The sequence below is a fragment of the Phaethon aethereus genome, assembly GCF_964289735.1.
Source record: "Phaethon aethereus genome assembly, chromosome: 2".
NCBI lineage: Eukaryota > Metazoa > Chordata > Aves > Phaethontiformes > Phaethontidae > Phaethon > Phaethon aethereus.
In genome coordinates, this window is record NC_138582.1 from 37,729,877 (window position 1) to 37,753,858 (window position 23,982).

Sequence of the window (23,982 nt, forward strand, 5' to 3'; positions counted from 1 at the left end):
ACCTGCTCATAGTGCTTTATACAAAGGAAAGTTGCATTTTGCATAATTATTATTATAGCAAAGGGACTTGCATCTTTCTGTATTCTTGATTAAATTAACTTCACTGACACACATCTATTCTGGAAAAGATAAATGTAAATTGTCTTTTTAATTGGTGGAGTCATTCTTCATTACTGGTTCCTAAAAAGAAGAAGAAAAAAGGAAGATAAACAGCAACAATATTTTCTTTTAAAGTATCATACAAAAATTCTCACGACTAATTAAATAAGCAAGCACAAAATGCAGAATATACTGAGATATCAGTGAACAATCAGCCCAAGAGAAGCGGCACCTCTGAACCTGCTGAGGTCACCACTCTCTCAACCACAGTGACTCTCCATGTACCAAGCAGCTGCAAAACACTAAGAAACAAGCTTACCTCTACTAGTTTTTATTTAAAACCAGTTTCTGGACAAGCTCTAGGAGTGGGCCCATGCGAACCTCATGAGGCTCAACAAGGCCAAGTGCAGGGTCCTGCACCTGGGTCAAGGCAACCCCTGGTATCAATACAGGCTGGGGCACGAAGGGATTGAGAGCAGCCCTGCTGAGAGGGACTTGGGTATCCTGGTGGATGAAAATCTGGACATGAGCCGGCAATGTGCACTCACAGCCCAGAAGGCCAACTGTATCCTGGACTGCATCCAAAGCAGCGTGGCCAGCAGGTCGAGGGAGGGGATGCTAGCCCTCTCCTCTGCTCTGGTGAGACCCCACCTGGAGTCCTGTGTCCAGCTCTGGAGCCCTCAGCACAGCAAAGACAGGGACCTGTTGGAGCGGGTCCAGAGGAGGGTCACCAAAATGATCGTAGGGCTGGAACACCGCTCCTACGAGGACAGGCTTTTGAGAGCTGGGCTTGTTCAGCCTGGAGAAGAGAAGGCTCCAGGAAGACCTTATTGCAGCCTTCCAGTACTTAAAGGAGGCTTCTAAGAAAGATGGGGACAGACTTTTCAGCAGGGACAACAGGTAACAGTTTCAAACTAAAAGAGTGTAGATTTAGACTAGATATACGTCTAAACTAAGAGAGGGCATATTTAGACTAGATATAAGGAAGAAATTTTTCACAATGATGGTGGTGAAACACTGGCACAGGTTGCCCTGAGAGGTGGTAGATGCCCCATCCCTGGAAACATTTAAGGTCAGGTTGGACAGGCCTCTGAGCGACCTGATCTAGTTGAAGATGTCCTTGCTCATTGCAGGGGGGTTGGACAACATGACCTTTAAAGGTCCCTTCTAACCCAAAGTATTCTATGATTCTGTGAAAAAAAGATTTATTCCTTCCCAGAACTTTAACTTTTGAGCTCTTCTCCCTTACTGTACACAGTGCAAAACACTGAGAAAGCTCCTGTCTTGAGTTCACACCGTTGTATCAGAGTACACATCATTATGTAATTTCCAGATGTGTTACTGCATTTGTGTGCATATGTCTAGTGGTTTTATAATTTCTGCTTGTTTTTCCATATGCAGCAAGAAAATGCTGAATAGGATTGCAGCTCTCCTATTAAAGAGACTCGTAAAAGAGCCAGACCTGCAACTCTACACTTCTTTGGAAAATGTCTCCCAAGCTGTGTGAGTAGTAGCTACATACAGATGACCTAACCACATAGTCTACTACAAACAGAAATAACTCGTAGTTCGAACTACATGTACATTGCCTAACATTGCAAGGATACTTCTGACCTCTTTGAGTAGTCCTTACACATCTTTCCTCTGTAGATCTGTGGCATTTGCCAGGTGAAACAGAAAAGATGTAAGGCAGCGCATTTTTTGTCTCATTCATTTCCACCTCTGCAAAGCTATAAACATTAAGATGACAAAGCCCCTTATTTCATTTGCATATCTTAGGAAAAAGCTGCTGGCAGCAATCCCAAAGGATGGGCTGCAGGACATGCTAAAGCACCAGGTTTGGGCCGGTGCCACCACCAAACAGCAGTAGACAATACAACAGGGAACAGCTGCGCCAGGGAACTTGGGTCAGGGGAAGGGCATGCAGAGGCAGGTCTCCTTTGGATTTTTGTGAATTTAGGCAGGCTGCCACGGAGGAATGAAATGAGACAATTGGTTAATATCCCATGAACAAAGATAATGACTATTCTTTGCTCGTGTTGACTGAGCTCGTCTACGCTGTGACGCAGGTACAAATCCAAAAAGAGAACTTAAGATCTTAATTTCCTAATGGAGACAAGTGGGAACATAACAGCCTAAAAAGGTGCTGAGTGTCTAAACATTATTTTTTAGGATCTAGGCCTTAGCTATGTCTAGCCTCTTGTTTCATCTCCTACTTAGTTTTAATGTCCTGGCCCAGAAGAGGTCAGAAAGATCAGGCAATCTTACAGCTGGGATAGCTGGAATCGTTTCGCTGTTCTTTCCTATCCTTTCCAACAAAATACCACTAATCTCCTTCTAATCACTAATGCCATTTATATCCAATTTACAGTCAGATTCAGGGAAGTGGACATCAGTACAAACTGAACTTTGTGTTTATAAATGTTTCATATCTGAAAACTTGTGTATGAACCAACTTAAGAGTTTATTACTAGGGTTCATCCAAGAAAATTGCAAAGGAAACTGTATTTACCTTATATAAGAACATCATGTCATTCTGCAACTTGATGTACCACCTTTGTCAAGCTGTATCCTTTTTTGTGACCAGAATACTATGTACGGTTTTTAGAACAGATTTAAAAAAAAACAAAACAAACAGGTTCACTAGTTGACTGTTGCAGGAAACACAACAAGAAACGGTAAGTCAGTCAATAACTGAATCCAAACAGGAGGTTCCTCGGATAGGCAATTTATGGCCAAAGTAGGCACTATACCAAGGTTCACGTTTAATGAGTAATACTGCAGTAAACATTTGAGTGGCAAGGAGTAGCCAATTTGTACAATTTTGTACCTGAAATGAATAAAGAGCATAACAGGATTCCTCTCCCTTCACAATCTCACTACCCTTTTGTATCTGAGCACTTCACAAAGAGGAATTATCTCATTATCATATTATCCTAATAAGAATGGAAGCTTTACAGGCTATGTCCAGACTCCCCTGGAACAACAGCATGAAGAGTAGCTGTGAGCCAGGTGATTTCTACTTCTGACACACATACCGTCCAAACTGCTGCCATGCCGGCAGTCTGCAGACCAATCTGGACATCTTGGTGGTATATGAAGCCATCAGATAAGCTGAGATAAATGAGGAGCCACACATTATCAATCATGCCATCTTGCTCACAGTCTCATAATTATTTTGAACAAGGAATATAGCCTTGAAAGAGCCTTGGAATGGCTGGTAAGACAGAGGGTTTACATTTTGCACATGGTAACCTAAAAACAAAATCTATCAGACACTCACAAATCTGTATTCCTGAATGTCCAATGTCTTAATTCCAAGCCCAAGCACAAATGCCTGCTCACAGGTGCACATGAAATCTCTGTCGAGGATCTCAGCCCTTAATATCCTCTATATTTTATGCATGATAGCACTCCAAAGAGCACTGTGGTCTTATGTACCAAGTAGGGTACAATTAAGTGCCATGGGAGAGAGTGTCTTATATCACTCAGAATTACATTGTCCCTGGTCTTATATGAGATCTAACATGACAGGAGCAAGAAGAGTAAAGTGTCTGTCAGCCAACATAAATATAAGCCTGCTCTAAAAACTAACATACTTTTATAGAATCATTTTGTGATAAAGCAGAAACTATAAAATGTGATTAGCAAGACCTTAAGTTCTCACAATACATTTAAAATGCTATTACAAAATGCAGACTTACCTCAATACTGGCTAGAGATAGAGATTTTTCACTTTAAAAAACTGTAGATTTGCATATTTGCCGGTTTCCCATCCATACCTTTACAAGACTTGCAATCCAAGAAAAGTTAAATGGCTTACTGATATAACACAAACTGAAACTAAAATCAGATGGACACCACATGATAGAGTTAATGATTTGCTACCTGTCAAGAACGGTCATTCTTATGAATATACTACTAAAATTCTATTCTAAAAATTCTGTTTGGAAGTCCCTGTCTATATTTAATACTAAGTTTAATATATTATAAAATTCCCTTCAATAAATTAATTTCACACCTTAATCCATAAAAGTAAAAAAAAAGTACCACTTTCCCTCTGTATGTTTATATATCTTGTTAGACTTGTTGAACAAAAGCCAATAGAAGTTTATGGAAACGTATGTGTTTATATGTATGAGTTTGGGGTTTTTTTGTTGTTATTTATTTATTTATTTGTATACACATTTACATATCTCAAAGATTTATGAAAAAAGAACAATCTTTTTGGTTATAGTTGAAAACTGTAGTACAACGTACTTTAAAATACGTACAAAAAACTCTTCTGTGCAATGATACATGAAAAGACTGCATGTGTCCAGGGACAAGTGATTAAAATTGTTTCTCTCTAGTAAAACTACAGGTGTTTGCAAGAGTCTGCTCCAGGTGAGCTATCAGCACTCAACACACATTTTTTATGTATGTTTAAAAGAGCTGCAGGGTACAAGGAACAAGTGCTGTGATTCAGCCTCTATGACCGCGCTGCACAGGGTGATGCACACCCTCAGCCAGAGCAGCCTATAGTTTTTTCTAGCTCTTAGGACAGGAGATACAATCCTATCAGTGCTTCATAGCAAACATAATATCAGTGCTTGCCTTTTCTTGTGCTTCTTCCTGCTTCCCCCTTATAGGTTAGAAATATCCTAATCCTAAGGAGTTTTTGCAGTGCTTGAAATACCACTATTTTCATGTCACCACTTGAAGAACAGAATCAATGGATCAGGTTAATTTTCCAAAGCTAAAAAACCAGTTGTCTGAATCCAAAATAGTACTGCAGAATTCCTGGTTCAATTGCACACGGTTCATTCTTGCAAGACAACACATTGAGAAAACACCTTAGGACATCAGTGGGGCAATCACAGAATCACACAATCACAGTATCAGTAAGGTTGGAAAAGACCTTCAAGATCATCAAGTCCAACCATTAATCCAGCGCCACCATGTCCCCTAAACCATGTCCTGAAGCACCACATCCACATGTTTTTTGAACACATTATCCATAGTGGTCTTCTGAACAGATGCAGCAGAGCCCTTTCTGCCTGTGCAGAATCATCTCGGTGATGACTCAAAGGTAACAGGCCTACTGCACGCATGCCCAATACGCTCTTCATAATGGCTGTAAGCATCACGAATGCACTAATTAAAAATGTAGTTGTATATTGTGCCACAATAAAATCCTGGTGACTTGCTTTAATTTCAGGTTAAATTATCTTTATTCTTCATTTACAGGTACTTTAAGGAGAGAACAAGTCTGCTCTAATTTCTCTAACAATGACAGTTGAAAGGCAATTAACCAGGGGTTTCAGAGTCAGAGAATTAAAGGACCTCTGGAGGTGATCTGGTCCAACGCCCCTGCTCAAGCAGGGCCACCTAGAGCAGCCTGCCCAGGACTGTGTCCAGACAGTTTTTTAATACCTCCAGGGAGGGAGACTCCACAGCCTCTCTGGGCAACCTGTGCCAGTGCTCGGTCACCCTCACAGTGAAAAAGTGTTTCCTGATGTTCAGAGGGAACCTCCTGGGTTTCAGTTTGTGCCCATTGCCTCTGCTCCTGGCCGCTGGCCACCACTGAAAAAAGCCTGGCTGCATCCTCTATGCACCCTGCCTTCAGGTATTTATAGACATTGATGACATCCCCCTGAGCCTTCTCTTCTCCTGGCTGAACAGTCACAGCTTTCTCAGCCTTTCCTCATGGGGGAGATGCTCCAGTCCCTTCATCGTCCCCCCTAAGCACCTCCTAGAAACCAGCTGATTTGGCTTTCCACATTTTCTACACAGTGCTTTCTCTGAATGTAGGAACCTTGTGGTCTGCATTCCCTTTGCAAAATCTGCTTCATTTCTGTTTGATTTAAGGTCTCTTTTCTTATCTCCGTACCAGATAACAAGCATAAAAACACAAGAAGAAAAATTCTGCGAGTGCCAAGAAATATATCCATATCTTACTTAAAATGTATTTTATAAATAGCAGCAAGAATTGTATTAAAATAACACAAAAACTTACCAAGCAAAAATCCTCTCAACAATGCTTTCAAGTACCAATGTCTATGAAGATAAGTATCTCAAGAAATTTTCTATGTACTAGGCAATTGATTCTGTCTAATTATCACAGAATTACATGCTTGTGCATAGATCTATTAGGCTATTACACAGCTACAGTGGAGAGGCATTTATCTTCAACAGTTATGCTTCAAATGGAGAAGAAAGCCAAGTGCCAGTACTCAAAGGTTTCTTGAGCACTAAAAATGCAAACAGTGACCTTGTGGAATTTTCAAAAATACCAAATTGCATTGTATGTATCTCATAGTTGTAGAAAATCAATACTCCATCAAATATCACACTGTATATCACTAACAATCTCACTTTAGGTTTATTGAAACTCAGCTTTTTTCTTTTTTCTTTTTTTTTCTTTTACTGGTAGTCAAATATTCCCTGCTTCAGTATATTTTTACCCTCAAAATTTTGTCTTAACAACATAAAACAGTCAGTGAACCAAAAGAACTTGAGGCTATCCACTCATATTTGCTTGCACCACATTAGAGAGTATAATAGCAAGACTTTCACTACGTGCCTATAGGAGAAGTAACAGACTTTTTAAATCGATAGGCTTGTGTAGGAAAGGAAGAGGATAGTGGAAGAAAGAACCTGCACTTCGTTCTCCACAGGCACCCACTGCTGCCACCTACAGACGAAACAGATTCACAGCTCCTGCCTAACAAATTTTTTTTTACTACAGGACAGTAATAGTAGTAAGAAGTATTCCCCAGGGAACGAGTCTACAAAAACAATTTTATCCAAACAATCCCCAAACAAGTCTTGTGATGTTAAAAATTTACTCCTTACTACTTATGAGTTATCAATGACATGTAAAACTTCAGGTATGTCATTTCAGAAACCTCTAAACTTTCAGAATTTTTCTTAGAAATGGGAAACCACTGAAATACACAACCTGCCACTGCTTAGGTAGTACCTTCTTCTAATGACACAGCAACTAAACTTTATCTATGGACTGAAAACAGGTTGAACATTCTACCAAATAGGTATACACATGTGCTACAAAATCAGCATAATGGGTACGTCATGATAGGGTAAGTTCAGGTCTAATCACAGTTTCTTATAAAACAATAGACAAGAACTATATGGCAAGAGACTGGAATATTGTGCATAGGTGTGTCTTGCTTACCTCAGCAGTATAACTGCACAAAAAAAGGCTTCTTTCCTTTGGCCTAACACACCCTTTCTGTTGTCTGTAGTTCATGCTCTGATGAGCTTGAAAACAAAAAATAAATGTAGTGATTTTATATACCAAAAAAGTAAAGTTTTGATTTATGAGATAAATAAAGAAATTGGCTTGAAGGCCTAAATATTTGGATGGCCAGTATCTGTACTGTGGCACAGTTTCTGTCTGTGGCTTTTCTGATGGCTGGCAATTAAGAGCTGCAATCAGTCCATGCCAAGGAGTAGACTTTTTTAATTGCTGCATAATGTAGGCCTGCACAACGTACTACTGGCAAGCCTCTTGTGTGTCACAAACCAAACTGTTTGGCTGAATGGGTGACTGCAAAGTAAGGCATACTGTTTGCGTAGCTGAAGGGTTAGCTAGCACTTCAACTGTACTAACTGTAGCTAAATTAGCACTGACGAAACAGCCTAGAGGCAAGCATGCTGCTAGTCCCAGGACAGTGAAGATGCAGTGCTGCTGCCTGACCAGGTAGCTGAAAGGCACCATTTGCTCTCTGAGCTTGGAGGCCAGCTGAAAATCTGGAGTTGTGAGTCAACACTAGCAAGCATGGCACGGCTAGGTGCGTAGCAGGGCCCACATCAAAGCTGCCTCCCTGCCTCCTGCCATCCTCTGCCTCGCGCTGCCCAGGAAGCCGAACACATCAGGTAGATCTGTAGCAGACTGAGAACTGGCGATGGGGGAAGGAGGAGAGAGACATAGCGTTAGAGGGGGAAACACCACTTTGCCATACACGGCAAGACGCAGACCTCTGTTAGGATGTTGAGGTCTTTAATAGCTCATCTCCTGGCATGTACAGCATGTATTACTTGCCCACGCTAGAGTTTAAGCAAACCAAAGAAATTTAAACTTTGAAGTTTCATGAAGTTGCAAAGTTCTGTTGAAGCCATGAAGTTTTGTTTTTCAGCTCCATGCTGTACTCCGAGCTGTTCGTATCTAACAAGTTTGCCTCTCAAGATCACGTTTGGAGATTTCTGCCCCTTCAGAACAGTGGGAATCTGTTCTGTTTGCCCATGCAAATCCTAGAAATGGCACCAGATCACATATAGGGGTTGCAACTGTATTTTCATATAATGAAAAGCCATTTAAGCAAAAGGTATGCTACCACCGAACACTTTTTTGTGGTTTGTATTGCTATGATCACCTTATAAGTTTACATTTATTTGTTACAGGTAATATATAGGGTCTTATATAGGTATAAAATAATCAGATTGTATTTTAAATTCTAGTATTGGTAACATTGCCCACAGTAATATTACTTGCTTTAATTTCAGGTTAAGTTATCTTTATTCTTCATTTACAGGTACTTTAAGGAGAGAACAAGTCTGCTCTAATTTCTCTAACAATGACAGTTGAAAGGCAAGCAATCAGGGGTTTCAGAGGGGACACTGCAAAGCCAAACAGGTGAATTTCAGCACCTTGCAGGATCTAGAACAAATACCGTTTGCCAACACAGCATTACTACTTGGATGACAGTGACAAATTTGACAAAATTTCAGAGTCTGACGTGGAAAGGTACCTCTGGAGGTCATCTGCTCAAGCAGGGCCACCTAGAGCAGCCTGCCCAGGACCATGTCCAGACAGATTTTGAAATATCTCCAGGGAGGGAGACTCCACAGCCTCTCTGGGTGACCTGTGCCAGTGCTCAGTCACCCTCACAGTGAAAAAGTGTTTCCTGATGTTCAGAGGGAACCTCCTGGAGTTTAGTTTCTGCCCATTGTTGCTGGTCCTGTTGCTGGGCCCCATGACAGGACCAGAGGCGATGGCCCTGTGACAAAGCCGGGCTATATCCTCTATGCATCCTTCCTTCAGGTATTTATATACCTCGAAGAGATCTCCCTGAGCCTTCTCTTCTCCTGGCTGGACAGTCCCAGCCCTCTCAGCCTGTCCCCATAGGAGAGATGCTGCAGTCCCTTCCTCACCTTAGTGGCTATTTGCTGGACTGTCTCCAGTACCTCCCCAATTTTCTTAAAAATACCGAAGCCTAGACAGCTCCCATGTGCCATACAGGAGCATATACAGCTCCAATATACGCTGTAAGTGAGCATGTACTCAGGATATACAGAAGACGCAGCTGTCGCCATCACAAATTCCTCACAGCTTTTGGAAGAAGCTGGCAGAGCGTGGCCGGGTCTCTCAGGCAGCAGCGAGGCACCGACCCCTCAAAGAACATCGCCTTTGTTCCACTGAATTACCACAGCGTTTGTTCCCAGAAGCCGAGTTTTCAGCGAGAACCCGCCGGTGCCCCTCCGTGGCCGTGGGCCGGGAGGAGCCGCCTCACTAAGGGCGAAGGCCAATCCGCGGCACAGCCGGTTCGCCTCACAACCGGGCGGAAGGCCCCGCGTCCAGTGTCGGGAGGCGGAGCAGGGAGCGGGGGGGGGGAATAAGTGGCTTCCGCCTTCCCGCCTTAACGCCTCGGTGGGGTTTGAGGGGAACGGAGCCCGGAGGATTTGCGGGGTGCCGCTGCAAAGATGGTGTCGCTCCTGCCGCGCATCGAGCGGCTTTCATCGCGGGTGGTGCGGGTGCTGGGCTGCAATCCGGGGCCCATGACTCTGCAGGGCACCAACACCTACCTGGTGGGCACCGGGCCCAGGTAACGACCCTGCTCGGGGGCGGGGGAAGGGGACGGGGACGGGGCGGCGGCGACCGCCGCCGCCCCGTCCCCGTCCCCTTCCCCCGCCCCGCTTGCGGCCTGTGCGCTGCCTCCGGCTCGAGAGGCGGCTATCGGGTTGTTCCGAAATCCCTTAATTGGGGGTAAAAAAAAATAATAATAATAGTACAGCATTAAGTTTTCGGGACAGGTGCCCGAAGGAGGCTTGGGAAGGTGGGATATGGAGCCTCGGGCGGGTGACTGTTGGGCTGAGGCGGGGAATTCCTGAGGAAAGCGGGTGGGTGCTTCGCCTCAGGCCTCGCCGCTCCCCGGCGGTACTAAAACGGCAGCTCCTCCGGGAGTTGCAAATGTGTGGATTAAATTTATTCTTTATGCCCCTTTGTAAATTGTTGTGCCGCCGGGGTGGAATATCATGGAAGGAAGAGATGGCGTCTGGAATATGGAGACATCCATTATTACCACATTTCTGTGCAATGTTGGTTTCTTTTTTTAACATTTAACTGTCACATGAGCACTCTTAAGTTCTCTCACTGTGTTTTGTTTTTTTTTTTTTTGTGTCTATCTGTAGAAGAGTCCTTATTGACACTGGGGAGCCAGCTATTCCTGAATATATCGGCTGTTTAAAGCAGGCACTGTCAGAGTTCAACATCGCAATTCAAGAAATTTTAGTGACACACTGGCATCGTGATCACACTGGTGGAATACCTGCTATCTGTGAAAACATCCCTCGTGGTAGGACAGAGATTTCGGATGTTACTGAAAATGTTATATATGTGTCAAGAAAAAACATTTACTGAATGCTGCTGTGCAAATCAGCTGGATTATTCTTCTGGAATCTGCATATAAACTACATGTAATTTCATGATACTGTTGCAGTGTGTAGAATGACAGAAAAGAATAGCCTGAATATTGTACTTGTAGTACTACAGTTTTTCTTCAATATCTGTGCATACCTTCAGAGTGAATTTTTCCTGTGTGTGAATACTGAGGAACCTAGATTACCATCAGCAGTTTACATGATATTAAGAGATGTGAGAAAAACTTGATACTCCTTCCATTCTACATTAATACTAATAACAAATTGACCGTTATTTTTGCTTGTGTCAAAACAGTAAATAACCTCTGAAACAGAAGCATGCATAACTTTGAGATTCCTTGCAGCAGACCATTAGTAATTACTGACAAATTTGTAGGCCTCAGATCATGAGGGGGAAGAGGGTGGGGCAGTCTGCAGATAAATTCTGATCTAAAAATGTGTATTTCATGTTGATAAACTGTAAGAGACATTTCTGCTTTAGTATCTGGGAACGAGAAGTTGGCACATGCTTCTCTGCGAAGAAGGCTGGGCACTACTAAAAACAACGTTGGTGCCTTTGTGAGGATTTTGGCCTTGTCAACCCATGAACGTGGTTGTAAAGACTAGCAAGGGATATAAATATCTTTCTGGGTTGCTATCCATAGCTGTTCCAGCCAAGGCATTCACAGTTCATGCACAGTTCAAAACAATAGACACTGAGGGAAGCTGCAGGTCAAAGAGCTTCCATCCCGTGTTAGGCAAATGTTGAATGGCGTTTCTGTGAATCATAATGCAGAACGTCAGCGCAGAAATCTTAGTGGTGGTGTAGAAATTTGGAGTTTTGGGCTCTCAATGAGTCAAGAAGGAAAGTTTGTAAAATATAATAATCATTGACATTTTTTTATTAATTTAACTTTGCTTTTTTGTGTTCAAAATTGCTGCCGATACAGAGTACAGTATTCAGATTCAGTGGCTTCCACTATTCAGTGGCTCTGGAATAAGGTTGCTTTATAAACACAAAGTTTCTGTACAGAATTTCTTGTTTCTAGTTTTGTGTTCATACTGTGTAATAATTAATACCACTTGTTCAAAAAGTAGCCTTTCTGTGGAATTAGCTTTGCTAGTGACAAATTCAAAATACATTTTCTTTGCTTTCTTTAAATAGACTCTGAATATCGCATCTGTAAGCTTCCTCGTGTCCCTCACCGTGAAGAAATAATAGAAGGAGGACATAAATATTTTTATCTTAAAGAGGGAGATGTGATACAGACCGAGGGAGCCACACTCAGGTAAACACCAATGTCTGCAAGTTCGCTGGATCACGTTTTTCTTCAGAATTCTGACACATACATGTATCCTAAATTGACTGGCAATCCATAAATATAATCTTGTCAACTCTTACACATGTATACTTCCTATCATGATCCAGCAGGGTATGTTTATACAAAAAAATTGTTTTTATGAATTAGGTTTATCAGGAATTAGCTGTTGGTGTTTGGCCTCAGCAGAGAAGTTAAGAACATTTCCCTTGAAAAATATTTCCTCCAGGAAAATCAAATAGGATTTTACATAGTTTCTCACCACCCTTACAAAAGTAGTTATTATTAAAATTGATACTTTGGGGGAATTTTATGGTAGTCTGGATGGATTATTTAGCATGCCTTTCTTTTTTCTTTAAAAATATTTCCCAAGGGGATGCTAAAACATTTAATACTTAAAATGTTAAATTTTAAACCTTTAACCTGTCAGGTTCTTATAGGGTACAACAAGTCTGGGAGGGCTTCTTCCCAGAGAGCATATTGCCTGTCTTGTTAGCATGAATGAGTCTGAACCAAAAAGCCACTCTGCCTCACAGAAATACACAATAAAAAGATCTGAGCATTCTGTTTCCAGACTTCTTTCATGAACAAAGCATTACTCTTCTAAGGACAAATTTTTCTTTTTTTTTCAGTTTAGATGTGAATTATATCCCACTTGTAGAAGACGCAAGCTGGCTGATTGCGAGAAAAAGCATAAAAATAAAGATGATATTTGACCAAAAGCATTTTGTTTTGTTAGTGTAAAAAAAAAAAATCCAAAAAACCAACACATGGAGAGTATTATATTGAGTACTGAAGACCTATCATTACCCTAAGTGGCCCATGTTTGGACAAAGTCAATTTAGAGATGGAAAACAACTTGTTAAAATTGAATCCAAGTGAGACAGGCGTGGCACATTTTGAAGTTTGGGGTAATGCATCTAAACTTTATGCATGGTTAAAAGCAGGTATTCTCACCTGGTTAATTCAGTAAGTACTTTAAAGATACTCTTAGATCCAGCACTGGTTCCAAAATAGCAGTATCTGCATGTTAAATTTTAGTTAGCAACCGTGACGTTTTCAAGGTGTGCCATGAAGTTTTCAAGGTGTGCCACGCAGTGTGGGCTTCTTTTGCCTTTGTTTTTCCATGTTAATGGTTAAGCTTCCTGGAAAAGTTTCATGAGGAGCTGGAGGACACCACTTCCTACAAAGGCAGATACGACCCATCAACTTGATTTTGATGTTGCCTCCATAGGGTGATGGCTCACCTGTGTTCTGCTGAACTCAGTATTCAGTAAGATCTGGAAGTCATTGCGTCAGATGGTGCTGTGCTTCTGGCCTCCCAGCCCTGCGCTGATGTGGCTGGGTGCTGTTTAGCCTTGGCCTGTACCCCATGCCTGGCACCAGCTCTGTCAGTTCCTGATCACTGCTTCGATGCATCTGCCATTAACAACAAGGTTCTGATGGATTTCAGCAGTGATGCTGGTCTGAGTTGTGTACTTTCAGTTTGAATCAGTATGAGGCCTTCTGCCTTTTAAAAATCGTAGTGAAAGGACACTGCAGTGCAGCTCCTTAACGGCTCAGGTTGCTATATACATATCAACCCTTTGCTGCATTCTCATTCAACCTGTGGGGTCCTAAATCCTTACCATTCAGATGTTTAATGAGCTGCACATAGAACAGCTGAAAGACCGTGATTCCTGTTGTATTTGACAGCTCTGCTCCACTGTGTCATGGGACTTTCAGGGAGAAATACATTTTGGGAAACTGAACTTTATCTGGGTTGGGTCCAGAAGCTTATAGTTAATTTCTAAAAGAATTGTCAACATCATCCTTCCCCTCTTTTGCTAAGTGCAAGGCTTATGTATGTATGTATGTAAGGCTTGTATGTCAAGAACTTCACACATTTCAATCTGGAAATAACGTATCAGTTTTTGTTTTTTAAAGCTTCAGAGTAAAGCCCTCCATAACAAATTCTACATGACTAGCCAGCTCCCTTAATGCACTTTTATTATGATGTGTCATGTAGGTAAAAGCATGTTAGAGATGATGATCTGTGTTCTCTACATGGTGTAAGAAAATGGACTGGGATTAGGCAAAGTGATACCCTGTTTACATTGACATTTCAGCCTTTTTTGGTCTTTTTTTTCTGGTTCTTGTTGCAGGCCACTTTGTAAGTGTATGTAAGTGTATCATTAGTTGTTTCATGCTTCTGAAAATGAAGCATATATGCTTTATGAAAAGCATACGCTTTTTTGTTGTTCATCTTTAGAGTTTTATATACGCCTGGACACACTGATGATCATATGGCTTTACATCTAGAAGAAGAAAATGCTGTATTTTCCGGTGACTGTATTTTAGGGGAAGGAACAACAGTAATTGAAGACCTGTACGACTACATGCAAACTTTGAAAAGGTTGTTACAAATGGAACTAGATTTAATATATCCAGGTAAGTGGTTCTATTTTTAATTGCTCTGTTTTACTATCTACTTTTTAAATATCTCCTCTAAGAACTTGAGAACTCTTATTACAATCAAGCACCATTACTAATGCAACAATTGAAGATTATTACTTAATATATGTCCAGTACTAAGCTAAGATGGCTATATGGCATGGTGATTTGCAAAACTTGAAAATTTCTCAGTGATAGATATCTTTCTTTGCTGAGGTTTCTCCATTTGAGGGTGAATCTTGTGCTTCTGTGCCCAAAGCCTACAGAGGCCAGAATCCTTCACTGTTGGAATCATCAGCAAAGTCGGTTTTCTTATATTACTCTATCCATGCACCTTAATGTTACCCTGGAAGAAAAAGTTAATAGTTGTTCTTTTGGTCCTTTGCATCCCCACATACACTGCCATGAATAACCTAGTAATGTTTTTTGAGAGAGTTGTCTGTCCTTTGCAGTACAGATTAATCACAAATTCATTTTGGAAAGTTGCAGAACTGTCCAATAGTTGTTTTAGTTAATGACTTAGTTTAAATTTGAACAAGAGCCAAGAGGCCAAACATGGTGTTCTAAAAACAAGTTCCTGATTCATGCAGTCCAAGACTTTGCTTCAGTTGTTTTCCACTGTCTCCCCCAAACTTTGGGAATGCATTTACTTTTTGTGTAAACCACACGTCTATTTGACAAGATTGAATTTTAAGAATTCATAACTAAGGTTTAAGCTCCTCATTTGTTTTTTCAGAGCTACATCTCGGGACTTTTTTCTCACTACTTCTGTTTCATCTTGTTCGACTTGTCATTCTGAGTGACTGTCTACATTCTCAGTTCAGTCTTCCATTAACCATCTACGTTTAGCCCACATAACCAAGTCTCTTTTGTGTTCATTCTTAAAATACGCTTCTTTTGAAGTAGGTGTTCTTTAAGTGCTTTAAGATCTAAGCATAAAAATGCTATTTAAGGAAAATATCATTATTTTCAGATATTCCATGGATGTGGAGACTGACATAGACAGAAATAGTGACTGACTTACAGTTATTGACTTAACTACTGGTAAAACTAAGAATATTTTAGCCTCTAGAATCTCAATCTATTGATCAATCGAATGTTCTACTTTCTTTCCTAAATACCTACAAAACACAGTCTGTTCCTCTAATTGAATTTCCGCCTTCCAAAACCCCATATATGCCAAATTCTATTGCCTTTTATCTGTTATATTTCACTCTCTCCTTAATCATTATCTAGCTTACACGTTCACCAAGGCTGAGCATTTGTGCCATTTTTCTGTAACTGTTTGCTACAGTGTTGTAAATGTATTCATGCTGCACTTGCAATTAGGAAGCCAGTGGGATATTATGCATATTCAACGATGAGTAGCTAAGTATTGAGATGGTTTGGAACTAACTTTGTTTTTGCATCCATGCATCGCAAAATGTATGTGCAATTGTGTAAAAGATACCTATTGCCCAGTCAGAACAATTGGCTGTACTGTTGGTATGTACTACAGTAAAATGGTAACTATAGCAGAAGGTAGTTTGCTTTTCCAATATGTTCTATATAAGCTCAGATCTTTGATTTTATTGCAGTTTTAGGTCTTCATAATTCTTGAACTGATTCTCTGTTCCCCATCCGTGCTTTAGCACTCCCATTGCAGCCTCAGAATTAGAAGCATAAACTTTTGTAACAAGCTGACTGCTGGCTAGGTGCGAGAAGCTGAATTTTGCCAATCCTTCCCCCTTCCATTTTTTAATTTAAGGTGGAGATGACTTCAGGCAGAATACTCGGGACAGTCTGTTTACAGCCGCTAGTTGAGGAGAATCCTTGGGACCAGGAAGGGGCGCTTTAGCCAGCAGAGGGCTCCCCAGCCTCCAACAATAAACGGTGTTGCTGGATAATAGCGGCAAAAACGGTACTGCAGTTAGGAATCTGTGCAAGATTTCGTCAGCCAATTATTTTCTTCAATTTTGTCCTTTGTGCTTTAATTTACTGTAAAGTGAGGGAATCTATAGTACTTCACAGGGTGTTAGGAGAATAAAAAAGTACTGTTCCTTATCATCTGGGCTATACAGAGGTATGAAATAATATGAAGCTGTCTGATACAAAGTCTGAATTCCTGGAAAGATGGTCATATTTTGAGAGATCTATTTCACACGCTCAGAAACATTTTACATTTATGCAGATGTTAATTTACTTGTTGGTGAAGTTAACTGTGTTGCTGTCACTGAAAAATTATGGATGGGAAAGATCCATATCTGGATTTAATTACAAGCTTTCTGACATCGTTTCAATGTATATGCATACACAGTGGCTATGGGTCAGATGATGTAATGGATATGAAATGCCCTTAACTTTGCAAAATGTGGGTTCCATTCCAGGTGCTGACATTGCTCTTGTAGTCCAAGTCAATTAAATGATTTGGAAGAGCAGGGACTGGTTTTAAGACTGCCTTGTGATTCCATGTATAGGCCTTGATTTTGAATACTTTAATGCGAGTTCTGTCATTAGAGAATGCAAAACAATGGACATTTACCATTATAGTCTACTCTCTGTATATCTTAATGTGTTTTTCCTAAATTTCAACTTCTGTTTTTATAAACGGTAACATATTTACTGGAGACAGTGTTATATTAGTAATTTATTTTGTAAGGAACAATGGCTTCAGATTAAATACATTTGAACTCATTAAATGTATGTGCATATGACAGTGTAGTTTTATAGTTACATGTTACATATCTTTTGTTTATAATACTATCTTTACACAAGGCAAGCTTCAATGTATATTTAGTAATTTCAAATCTGGCTAAGTGAGTGTATAAGCTGAGATATGCATAGATATTTTGACTTGCTGAAGGATAGATTCCTTTGACACTTTATTATTTCACAGATGCTCGAAACATGAAAAAATTAGTTACGTTTTTTCTATAAGCTGCCTGTCCTCAGGCAAAATAAGCTCTGATTTAAAAAGCCTTAAAACTTAAAACCCATTTAGTCAATTAACGCAAAAGTACGAGTAAAGAATATGATGATTTTTTTTAAATAGTCAGAGACCCTCAAAATAAACTGATTTGGATGATACCCAATAACTTCTCAAAGAAAGCTATTTTTTTTACGGTAGTTTCTGTTCTACTCATTTTATAAATTATTTGGAGTTTAGACTGGCAGAGCTGGAAGTTGCTGCTGCTACTTCAGGTGAGGTATACAGGCAAAGGAGTAGGAAACCTTGCTATAAAAAGCACATGATGAATATTCATGCAAGTAAATTTCTGTATAGATAAAACATTAAGTTTAATTTCTGTGCATGTAACTCATGTCTGAAAAATATTTTCATGTCATCTGTCATTTTAGCATATCATGAGGCAGTATTTGATTTTTCTACAAAGGTTAATGCTTTACCAATTTTTACCAATTTTCTATTTTGATTTCAGTAAGTTGAACATTTCTGATCTGCCACAATTAAGTCCAAGAAAAAACATGTATGCTCTGTTTATTAACCAGCCAGACCTAAAATGATGCACATATAACCTTCCTGGTACATTGCTTATTCTTGCCCTGATACATTGATTGGCTCACCGATTTGTATTCTATTAATTTTTTTGATCATACTTATGAAAGTGTGTTCTTAGGGGAATAAAATACAGTGTGTGAGTGAGTTTTGAAGATCTGTCCTGGAAAGTTTATCTGTCACAATTAAAGATGTTCCTTCTCTTGCCTCTGTGTTTGCTAAATAGCCCCACAACAGGATAGCAGTACATGAGTCCTTTGCCTTAGCTGCTATGGTTCAAAGACCAGTATCAGTTTAAATCATCAGTGTCAGTATCCTTTGGGTAGTGTGAGACAGGCAGACAGAGGTAATATAATAATCTGAATCTCATCTTTCAAGCAGTGCAGTCCTTTTTTTTTTTTTTAAAATAGCCTAAATTAGTCTTTCCTTGCTTTCCTTATTCCATCTGAAGTATTCCCTTTCACCATTCAAACCTTTCAGATCTTCTAATTCTTACTTTCCATCTTAATGCTTTTCAATTGCAGACTGTGATACAGACATTCAAATTTAATTTTGGGCTATATATATGAAAAAACAAAACACAAACATGCAAAGAGTGTCTTAGAATTTAGCATCAAGTATACTCTGACAGCGTGGTACGTACAGGCACTGCTCCCTTCTTATGACTTTTAAGTCTACCTGGGTTTACATAAGAATGATTCAATTATTCAGTAGCATACTTAAATCCAAATTTAAGTAATAGCACTCTGATACATGTGTTTTGATTTAGGTCATGGCCCAGTAGTACGTGATGCAAATGCTAGAATCCAAGGCTACATTTCTCACCGAACTGCACGTGAACAGCAAATTCTAAACGTTTTCCAGAAGAATGCTGGAAAATCATATACATCCTCGGAGCTTGTAAAAATAGTCTACAAGGTAATTGTTTATTAAAATTTTTTAGATTAAAGAAAATTTAGGTTATGTTCATAAAGTTGTATGTAACATTTTAAGTATTTGAGTGAAGACTGTGGTGGCTTTTAAGAAGTTTTTTTTAAAAAAAAGAAACGATTTCTGCTTGTTCCGAATTCATATATGACTGTGCAATTAAATTGTATTGTTTGAGCACTTTATTGGAGCAGGGCCCAAATGATTTTTACGAACTTCCTTCACTATTTAGATGATCCTAAGCACAGTTTCATAGGACCAAGCAAAAATAAAGTTATAGTGCTTGGTTCTAAGTCAAATGTATGCGATGACTGTTAATTTTTGATTTGTCCAAGTGTGTTTGGAGTCTCCTGAAAGATTGGTTAAAACTTCGCATTCCTGATTTCTCAGTCTGCAGGAGGGTGTAAGCGAACTGCAGTTTCACAGAGATCTCAGAAGCTGGATAGCTTGTGTGTGTCATTAGACAGGCTTAAGGATGCTTTCTTGCTACTTCATCATTCTTCATGTAACCTCAGTTAATTTATACATGGGGTGCGGGGGTTTCCCCTCCTAGGAAGCAGAGGTAAAAGAGATACAGCATTTGCTTCAGAGAAAGATGTCGAAGTTGCCAGTGGCTGTGGTTTGTGAACAGGTCTGTAACAGCTTCACAACTCATTTTTCATGCTTCTGCTGATCCTTAGCTTCCAAAAGAATGACTATGTCACATTGAACACTTTGCAATGCTGATATACCATTACTTGTGGCTGTTTAGCTTAGTTCCTAAGTATACATCCATTCACATGTTTCTGTAAATCGCAAACCACTTGTCCTGTCGCTATATGATAAGAATTTTTTCAGTACTACTAAAGCTTTCATATTAAAAAAAAGTGTAATCTTTCTAAGCTTTTTAAAGATTCATAATTTATTGAGCTAGTTTTCTAGTGAATTTTCCTGTCAGACTCGTGCTATTTGGAGAATAACTTTTTAATGTTCAAAAACAAAGCTTTACTTTTAGGAAGATAGTGCTGGAAGGGGGAATTTTGAGAAATGTTGGGTTTTTTACCTAATGAGCATTGGAAAATTTCAAGAGACATTTTGTCCCCCTGAAGCTGTTGTATTTTTTAATTGTTTACTCATTACAGATACTAATTGTCAAAGGATATCTAAACCCATGCACGCATTGACATGGAAATAGAAGTGATAGGTATCTGTCAAGAAATGCATCTTTAATTTGTCTTTAAAAATGCTCAGCTACACTGACAACCCAGTGCAAACCCAGCTCAGAAGAGCAGTGTCTTCTTAGTGTTGGCCGAAGTTTGCATAATACAAATGGATAATGCAAAAAATGAGCAAAGGAAACAAAAAAACCCTAGTTTAACTGGTGTAAAGCTGATTTACTCATTTCAGTTTGTTGTCATTGTACAACTAACTGAATGTTCAACATGGCAATTCAGAAGAGGAAAACATATGTTAATAAACCATGAGTTCCATGTATTGAAAAAATAATTGGGAGAGATTTAAACAAATACAAAATGCGTATTTGTGTTCCCAGTAGGAGATCCCTGAAAATTTACTTCTAGCAGCAGAAAATAACCTCGTAGTCCACTTGAAGAAGCTGGAAAAAGAAGGAAAAGTGTGTAAGTTGTGGATGGAGGGGTGGAAGGAAGGTCATTTTCATTTTGGTTTTCTATGTACTGTTTCTCATTTTATTTTAGTGCATTGTTTCCTGGGAAAAAAGAAACTGCAATTAGTTGCAGTAGCTGTCCTTCAGACCGTTTGAAGTAGGATTATATGCAAAAAACTTATGCATATACAGTATTTCCAGACTTTTAGAAAATATTTTATAAAGTATTTGTGACATGCTTAGAGCACAGATTACTGCTTATACCTTTAAATTTTGCTTTAAAACATACGATGGAATACATTCATAATGCCAGCATTTATGCCTTTCTGTATTTTCTGAAATTCATACTTAAATATGCATGTACATAGCATTTTAATGGGATTACATTTTACTTTTCTGCCTTTCATTAATGTGTATTGTTGTACATATGTGTTCTAGAGGTGGTTAAAATCGCGTAGTGTAAATTCTTACAATTTCTGATGAGTACAGTACTTAAGTAGAGCAACTATATTTAGTTTACTGGTTTTACGTTTTGCCTTTACTTTTAGGGAACAACGTGAAGTATTCTATTTCCGTAATGGCATGTGTGTTTGGAAACATTATTCAGACAAAAGCTAAGGAAAATATTTCTTTCTGTACATTACATAACTGCACCCAGGACTGTCTACTTATAAGCAAATAACTACATGAGTATTTAAAACTGTTTCAAATTTTAAGCATCTACAAACCTGAATAACAACATGAAATTAGTGTATTTTTTCCAACTTAGACCTTCTATTTATTTAATGATAAATCAGCTACTAGGTACTAACTGAACAATTGAGACTTAATTTTTGTAATAATAATGACTTGCCTTTTGTTCAAAGAAAATAGACTAGAGTCACATGAATACAGTCAGTACTGAAGTTCAAAAAATTATGTATTTAAGCATATTTTGTGTAGATGCCATGGAAGCTCACCAACGTGATACTTACTGCACCAGCTTTTAAATGTGATCTGAATTCTTGGTTATGAACATATGTTACTGACCTATACATTTCTCTAGTTTGGCTCCACAAGATTCCTCTGGGGTATCAGATGCTGTTGATTACTTATCCCTTCCCTTTCCCTGCCAAAGTAGCTCAAGCAACAGCATTTTCTATTTAGATGAAGTACCTTTTTAAAGGTAGACTTGCAGTCTTCCCTACAAAAGACTCTGTGTATGCATCTTAAATGTCCAGGAATTAATGTCTTGATGAGTAAGCTAGTGACTTACATCTCTTAAGCCAGGATTTTTTGGGTTTGTTTTTTTTTTCCCCAAAAAATACCGTTTTCATGCTTACTGGACAAAAATAGCTTACCTTTCCTCAGAAATCACCTTTGAATTTTGAAGAGACAGCAGATACAGAGCTTCAGTCAGATTATCTGTTCACAAAGTAGCAAGGGCTTGAAATTATTAGAAAGTTTAAATAACTAGAGGAGATACTAATCAGAAGAATTGTTGTGAATCTTCTACTCCAGTTGGGGATCCCTGATTGAGCTGTGTTCCTGCTTTCCACAAGGCACAAGAAGTGCCCTTTCAGGTGTTCTGTTTTGTTTTTTAATGTCCAATTTGTGCTCACAGAGGAGGAAGGCAATCTCCTCAGAACACTTGGGGGTTTTTCTTTGCCGACCTCTGCAGTGTGGACAGTTGCTAAATTTTTAAATACAGGCTTAGACCCAGACCTATGATAAAGACTTAACGTCGTGTGACCTTTGTCAGTTTTTCAGTTCAAATTAAGGACATCTGTTAAAGAAAATTGATTCTGTTGGTTCTGAACATGTAGCATACGAATGCTTGCGTACTCATGTTACTTGTTCATTTGGTTTTGATGTCTGAGTTGCAGTATTTCAAGTTTTGTTCTCGTTATGGAAGACTTGAGTTGCAGTCATAACACTGTCTGCTTAATTTTCACAAAATATTTTTCCAAAGAAACATGTCAGTATTGGTAATGAATGACAGGCATATTACAACACTACAAGAGAGCTACTCCATGCAAATTATGGCCATATGCTGTCTGCTGCAGTCATTAATTCACAACTTCATTCTAGGGATTGCAGTTTATGTTGGTACATAACTTTTATGTACTGCCTTTACAGATTTGCTTTTCTCCCTTTAAACAGAAAAATAATGTCTTGTATACAGGAGCATGGCACAATATGTGCACGTAAGCTTCCTGCCATATTTGGATATAAGTATCTTGGTCATTGTTTCACATTTTTAAAACACAGCTGATGAAGAGAGAAAAATAATTTGGCTGTTCTTAATGTAGCAGCACAGATTTGTTTTCTCTAAAGTTCATAAATTTCAGAAAATGCAACAAGTGCTCTGCTACTTCAAATTTCTTAATATCTAGAAATTATAATATTCTAAACTTTAAATAACTGTAGGATTATTAAACCCTTTTTAGTTAATCATTCTATATGTGGCTAGGCTACATTGTGTAACAGTTAATGTTTATCACCTTCCATTAAAATTCAACACTAGCCTGAAGGAAAGTATTCCAATAGTTTTAATAAAAAATTACGTGAACAGACATACATAGGCATGTACAGGTAAGTTTTGAGATATTCTAATGTTTATGTATAGCATCTAAGTGTTAGTTTGTGAATAATTTGGTCTTTTTTCTTAACAGTACATGACGCGTCTCCCAACTTCAGATGGAGAAACAATTTATAAGTTACGCAAGATTGCTCAAGAACATTTTTAATATTCACAGCTGCTGCATGAAAAAATATAATGATGACCTCAGACAATATGTAAAATAAAAACTAATTCTTCTTTCTTTTTTTTTTTTTAAATGGTAACACAATTTTAAAGCAATGTTACAGTCAGTTAATTAATGTTTTTCATATTCTACTTTATGGGAATTTTTAAAATAACCTGATAGGTTCTGAGTTAATAAAATGGAATCCAGTAAGTTATCAGGACATTCTAAAAACAAAGTTATTTTTGTTAACAGATGTAAATACTGGGGTTCATATTTCTTTTTTAATTTAGCTGACTCTGCACATCTTTGCTGGTTGCTCACTGCAATAGGTTTTAACAAACACTGAAAGTAATTCCAGACAGCTCTGTTTTATGGTGGAAACACCATTTCTATGGAACTCATTCAGAGGATTCATTAATTTTGTCAAAAAAAAAGACAAAACATGCACAGAGTTGGAGCAGACTTTTAAATGCTTTATCTTACAAGATTCTGCAAGAATGTTATTAAAAAGCTGTATAAGTTGAGACATGTATTACAGACCATATGTGGTTAACTTTGTCACTTTGTAACTAACAAGCTTCAAGTTTTGCTGTTAAATCCAGTTAGACTACAGATATTTTAACTAAAGGTTGTATTTGGTTGTAAGATACCGCGTAGTGTATTAAAGTACAATGAAGATTAATTTAAACTGCAGCTCAGTTCTCTGTGTAGCTTAAACTTCCAGAATAGTGTATAAAT

General features: G+C 38.8%; 1 protein-coding gene across 1 annotated transcript; it reads left to right on the top strand.

Annotated features, from left to right (window-relative positions):
* Window positions 1-9,804: 9,804 nt before the first annotated feature.
* On the top strand, window positions 9,805-23,661 carry LACTB2 (lactamase beta 2; the record flags this gene model as incomplete). The annotated part of the gene is made up of 7 exons (XM_082014884.1): window positions 9,805-9,926; window positions 10,513-10,676; window positions 11,906-12,029; window positions 14,311-14,489; window positions 18,755-18,903; window positions 20,447-20,528; window positions 23,170-23,661. The coding sequence occupies 7 exons, from the start codon at window positions 9,805-9,807 to the stop codon at window positions 23,211-23,213; spliced, it is 864 nt and encodes a 287-aa protein (XP_081871010.1). The 3' UTR covers window positions 23,214-23,661.
* Window positions 23,662-23,982: the final 321 nt, after the last annotated feature.